Source organism: Pinus tabuliformis, chromosome 1_2, assembly GCF_031772625.1.
Source record: "Pinus tabuliformis cultivar Carrire ecotype Pingquan chromosome 1_2, CPIR1, whole genome shotgun sequence".
Classification (NCBI taxonomy): Eukaryota; Viridiplantae; Streptophyta; class Pinopsida; order Pinales; family Pinaceae; genus Pinus; species Pinus tabuliformis.
Window position 1 is genome coordinate 652,276,935 of NC_142298.1, and position 6,018 is coordinate 652,282,952.

The following is a 6,018-nucleotide window of genomic DNA, read 5'->3' on the forward strand; positions in this document are numbered from 1 at the left end:
CTTGGTTTGAAATAGGTTTGGCAGCTGAGTGACTAGAATTATTTTCCAATTGCAAAGTTTCACAAGCTTTAGATGTGCTTCAATTCAACTGATATGATTCTATTCCCATTTTATGTATCTTTCTGCAGGAACCAATTCGATGAATGCTATCATGGATCATAGCTTCTAGTTATGTATTAAATTTTTTCTTAATTTCACATTAATTAAGGCAGAGACGTTGAACATTTCATTTGATGCTGGCACTGGATCTTGTCCACTAAACATAAGCAAAGTGGTTGATGCTCATCCACGGATGGTTGACCAATTTTCCACGGCATAAAAACCTCACTGTTGCGAAAGCATCAACGATTTAATCAAGATCCTTCCCTTTTCATGGATTCACACCACCAGTTCCTTCTTCTTTCCCACTAACTACAAGACGACTATTTTTTTAAACGAATTTCATAGGCAACTAGAAACATGGACAGGGATAGGAGCCTAGCTGTTCAGCAACTGCAATGCGAGCCCTCAAAGCCTGGTGTCAGATTCCAACATCTTCCTCGGAATTTGAAATCTAAACACCTTCAAGAGAAAAGTGTATTCCTCCAACATGAAGTTGAAATGCAATGCATCTCGCCTCAAAGGCGAAGGAGGTTTCAACACTATTTACCGAGGTATGCTTCCAAACAAATCGCATATAATTGTGAAGAGATTAAAGTAATTCGATAAGATAAAAGGAGGTTCGGATTTGAGCCACGAATTGCGTGTCAATAACAATATTAAGCACTACAATGTCCTTCCTCTTAGAGGCTACTGCATCAAATTCAACGAAGATGGATAGATTAGTGAGCACCTTCTGGTTTCTAATTTAATGGAAAACGACAGTCTGGCTGAATTCCTCTTCAATTCCAAAAGATCAACTTACCTGTCATGGTCCGAGTGGTACAAAATTGCAATGGGCATAGCAAGGGGGTTGACTTATCTCCACGAATTCCCCAAGTCGGTAATCATTCACAGGGACATAAAGGCTCCGAACATCATGTTGGATGCCCATCTCAATGCTGTTGTCACACACTTTGGTCTGGCCAAGTTGAAGAAAGAAGAAGAGGAGAAAATCCACTACAACACCTGGACTGTTGGGGCTCTCGATTATGTTGCCACCGAATATGCTCTCTTCAACCATTTGACCATCAAAAGCAATGTCTTTCTCAAAAGTTTCAGGTATATCTATTCATTATTCTTTGAAATTTTTCATATTTTATGGCATCTTCTATTTAACTTACCTACATAAGAGGCATGCCAAGGAAACTGTTGCGAAATTCAATTGATGAACTTATTTAATTGGTGTATAGCCAAAAAGCTTCTATTTTACTAAGTTCTTGATGTTTTCTATTTGTTTATTCATGTGGATATGATAATTTTTATGCACGAAGAATTGACCATCTTTTGCAAATTGAAAGCATTAGTATACATATACTTGATTTGTGGATATTTCGGTATTATGGCCATCTTGGCCTGTTCTAGATGGGGAAAATTGTGACAAGATAATGTCATTTTGTCCTCGATGATAGCATTTTGTCTTGATTATTACAAGCTTGTTATTTATTTATTTATTTACCAATGATTTAGTATTTTTTAAAATTGAAATAGGTAGAAATTCTATTAAAATAAAGCTAGGGCCACATCATACAATTCATTAGGAGACTTTGATACTAAGATTTCAAAGTTTTCAAATAAGAAAGGGCCCTACCTACACCTCCTTAGGCTACTACAAGTTTCTTCAAAATTTTATTAATATTATCATTATAGATTATAATAAATTATCCTATAAAAGGTTTCATTTTGCAAAATATAAACCTAGTAAATGACTAAAAATCATACCCATTGTAGGCATCATAATTTTCCTCTTCTTTAGGTTCAACGATTTCTTCATTGACATCCATATTGCCTTAGATCTACTAGATTAACCCTTTCTCCATTATCACTTCTTTGAGAGATCCAAATGAAGTTTGTGGAGGAGAAATCTTGGGATTAGAGCTTCCAATAGTGAGCTTCCACTAGTATCCACAATCACCTGGACTTGGAAGTTGTGTTATACTATAAGGTTTTAAATTAGAACACCTTATGTTGCCACTTTTTCCTCTAATTATGTCTTCCTAGCCATGAAAACGTTGAGTTGGTACTAAACATTGTTATTAAGGTTAGGAATTGTGGCCTAGAGCTCTCTATTTGAAACACCACCCTCCTAAGAATTGTACAAACCTATGTAGAATAACATGGAGACTAATGAATTAGGTGATTATTTCTATCCATGATGGCAAGAAATAGGCCCAAGTCATTGGCTTCATTATGAATATGAGAAGATAACAACTCAAGGTGCTAAGAGAAAAAGAGAAATAGGCCTAAAGCATTGGCTTCCTTATGAATAAGACAAGAGAGCAACTCAAATTTCGAAGATCAAAAGAACTTGAGGTGCCTATATTACTAAACTCAACAAGTTCACTAAATAAATCATAAAATGATTGGATTCTTGATCTCTAATCAAAATACCTCAAACACTCAAAAAATTCCATAAATGAGAGGAGACACCTCATTGTTTTGAGTTTTATCAATCTCCACTATAGAAATTAGCATAATCTCCCCTCATTTTTTTCCAATAAATCATAACCTCTACCTAGGCACATAATTTTGCGCAAGATGCGCCTCTACAGGATTCAACACATTAGTGATAACACAAAAAAGAGTAGGACCTTGGAAACCAAGTTTTATCCCACCTTGCTTATGGAAACCCACCATAGTGCATAAAATGAATATCCTTTTCTCAAGCATAAGAGCATCAAATGAAGCTACAAGGAGGCTAGAAGAAATTATACTCCATTACATATGGCTTGATGTTCCTTGCCACTTGTATTGAAGTTGAAATTGCATGTCTTTCTTGAAGTTATTGATGTGATTATTCATGGAATATGATCAGTAAATGAACCCCTCCCCTCCCGCTCAATTTTAGTTAGAAGTCCATGATTCGTAAGTGTTCCATTATTTCCCATAATGAATTATTGAGAGATGAGATTTTAGTGAATGTGTGTTGGGATAATTGTTAAGCCAAGGTGAGAAAAAAAGTATTTGTCCAAGTAATGGACTTAATATGTTACATCGTAAAAATAAATAAGAAAAACAAATATGAAAAGAATAAAATGACAAGAAAAAATGACCAAAATTGTTGGGTATTTCATCAACTCATCAAATTTAAAGGGAAGGAAATTACAAGGAATTTTTTACTTATATTCCTCCGTATGTTGTACAATCTTCTACTAGGTAATCTACAGGTACTAGCTAAAATGGAATCACGGCATTGTTGAATGAGTGTGATTATTGGTGCTTTAATGGATGGACCTAGAACTAGGAACCCACACCACCCCTCCCAATCACCGGGAGAAAAACACCCTAAAGATTTTAGTGTTGTAAGATTGAGATTTTTTTCGAAAAACCAACTACTACAACCTATGTCGTTCATAGTCGAGGTTTCAACAAATGTTTCCTATAACTAAAAAATTTGAGCCATTAGAGGTTTTAGTATAGGTTTTATTCTTAAATGTTGTTGTTGGTAACACTTATCCATGTTTAATTATCATGTCTCGATGTGTACATAAATCTAAAAAAATTGGTGCTCATATAATCACTATACCTTGGTTCTTTCATTCTTTTTATATGATGCACTAATGCTCATATAAATATTATGCACTGTGTCATTCCTTTTTGTTTTCTAGCACATCAATGCTCATATAGTTTTTATGCATTTTTTTTTTTTATGTATGTATGTTGGTTAATCTATAGAATTAGAGTTGTAGGTAGCGATTGAAACAACATTCCAAGGATAAAACCTTGAGAGTTGAAAAGCCAAACTTTGAAGCGAAAAAATTGAATGAAACCAATTAACCCTAGTGTCAGTGAAGGCAACGAGGTGGTTACCAAAAATCATATCAAGTTTTCCTAATCATCGATCCTCATACCCTAATTGCAATATTTTTTTTATGATTGACATGTAAGGAATTGTGACCAAGGTGATTTGTGCAATACAACTATCAAACAACATTCAGAAACTTCTAACATAGACTAATATTAAATAAATACCTAGGTTAATCCTTACCTGACAAATATGATTATTGTGTTACAGACCATGAATTGATAAGTACACTCGAAGATTCACCTATTAATGTTAAGGTTGGTAGTAATGATTGTAATTGAACAAACAAGGATAACATTTGACTTACTTATTAAAGCCAATAATGATAACTTTCATGGATGTTTGTCTTTCTCTAAACTTGCAAATCAAACATGTTCATTCCATATGCCAATGCACATTTCTCTGTATCTATGAATCCATCATATCAATATTTTAATTACAAACACATTCCAAACCAACTAAGCATATCAATATATAAATATGCAGAAGCATTAACATATATAGATTTATGATAGAAATACACTAACAAAGTTGCAATTTGAAATTAACTCTATCTTTCCAAATGATAACTTAAAACATATAATTAAATTTATTATTGAAATTTCATATACTTTTACCATATTTAATGCTCAATAAATACTTTAATTATTGAAATTTCATATACTTTGACCATATTTAATGGTAAATAAATAATGCATGAATGTTATTCTTTGTAGCCTATAGACTAATGAATTTACACAATGAACAGTAAAGATACATTTAATGTACAATGTTTGAAGAATCCAACATCCATCCAATGTTTGAAAAATTCCTCCATCCAACGTTGTTTTGCCATGTTTGAAAAATACACAATGTGAAGGCATTTAGATTTACCCATTGTATGTATGCGAGTGGGAGAAATGTAGTTTCTTCAAAACCACCAAAATGGAGATCCGGAGCCAGTAAATGGTTTTTGAGGCAGTACTTTAAAGAAAAAAATGTTTTAGTGGAGTAATCAAGATCCAAAATCCATAGAAATCATTAGGAAAATTGCAAATATTTTCAAATTACGATCACCCTAGGTGCCGAGATTATGCACCTATTTTAATTCCTTTTGTAATTATGATGATATTGCTTGTAGGAGCTCTTTCCTCACTTATTTTCCAAATCGGGAAATCTGGATTCATAATCCTCGGTGTCTTACCCTGGTAAGACTATGTCCAGATAGATGTGGTTACTTTGACGGAGCTCCGGACAGATGATTTCTATGCATTTTAGATCTTGATTATTCCACTAAAACCTTTTTTTTAACCTTAAAAAAAAAAGATATTTTTGTTTTTACAAGGATAAATGTCAAAATAGAAATACTTTATTAGCCGTGCATTTACAAAAAACAACACATGATTTTTCTAAAGCCATGGGAAGAGAAAACAAGCCAAGGATTTAAAAAACGACACATGGGTTTCAGAATCCATGGGAAGGGAAAACAACACATGGATTTGAAAACAATATGGTTTATTAAATCATTCAAATGAATATATTGAAATTTTAATCATGAAATTCATTTAAGGGTTTAATAAGAATAATTGTAAATATTATTTAAAATATATATTTCCCAAAATATTTTGTGGCAAAATAAAGTATTCAAAATATGATGAAAAGAAAAAACGATAGAAGTAGAACTCAAAGGTAGAACAATCAGATTTAAGAGAGCAGTTTGCTGATTTTGTGAAGACAATTTCAACAATTTCAACCTTTTTCCATATTTCAGGATTCTTGCGTCATATCTATGTGGTGAAGTGCTTCTTAGTTTAATATTTTTTTTTTTTCATGTGTTTCTTTTCTCTATTGTCAAAGAAAATTAAGTTCAGTATTTTTTTTAAAACACCTTGTTCTGGCTTAAAAAAATATCAATGTTTTCTTCTGAATTTTAAATATAAAATGCAAGTAACAATGCTCTGTATTTAAAGCGAATCTAAATCAATTCTTCCTTCTCCATCTCATAAACTATAAGGATCCAGTGGTATGCCTGCCTTGCCTTGTTTCACTTAAGTTTGATATTTCTACAAATTGATCACCCCAAGCCTCTTTGACTC

The 6,018-nt window shown here is 32.9% G+C and overlaps 1 protein-coding gene across 1 annotated transcript; it reads left to right on the plus strand.

Annotated features, from left to right (window-relative positions):
* Window positions 1-850: 850 nt before the first annotated feature.
* LOC149207370 (cysteine-rich receptor-like protein kinase 43) lies at window positions 851-1,503 on the plus strand. The gene is made up of 2 exons (XM_089398017.1): window positions 851-1,200; window positions 1,413-1,503. The coding sequence occupies exons 1-2, from the start codon at window positions 851-853 to the stop codon at window positions 1,501-1,503; spliced, it is 441 nt and encodes a 146-aa protein (XP_089254143.1).
* The last annotated feature ends 4,515 nt before the right edge of the window (window positions 1,504-6,018 follow it).

Coding starts and splice junctions, on each gene's coding strand:
- LOC149207370 (XM_089398017.1), top strand. CDS start 851: ATGGAAAACGACAGTCTGGCTGAATTCCTCTTCAATTCCAAAAGATCA. Junction 1,201..1,412: donor GTCTTTCTCAAAAGTTTCAG/GTATATCTATTC, acceptor TTATGCACGAAG/AATTGACCATCTTTTGCAAA.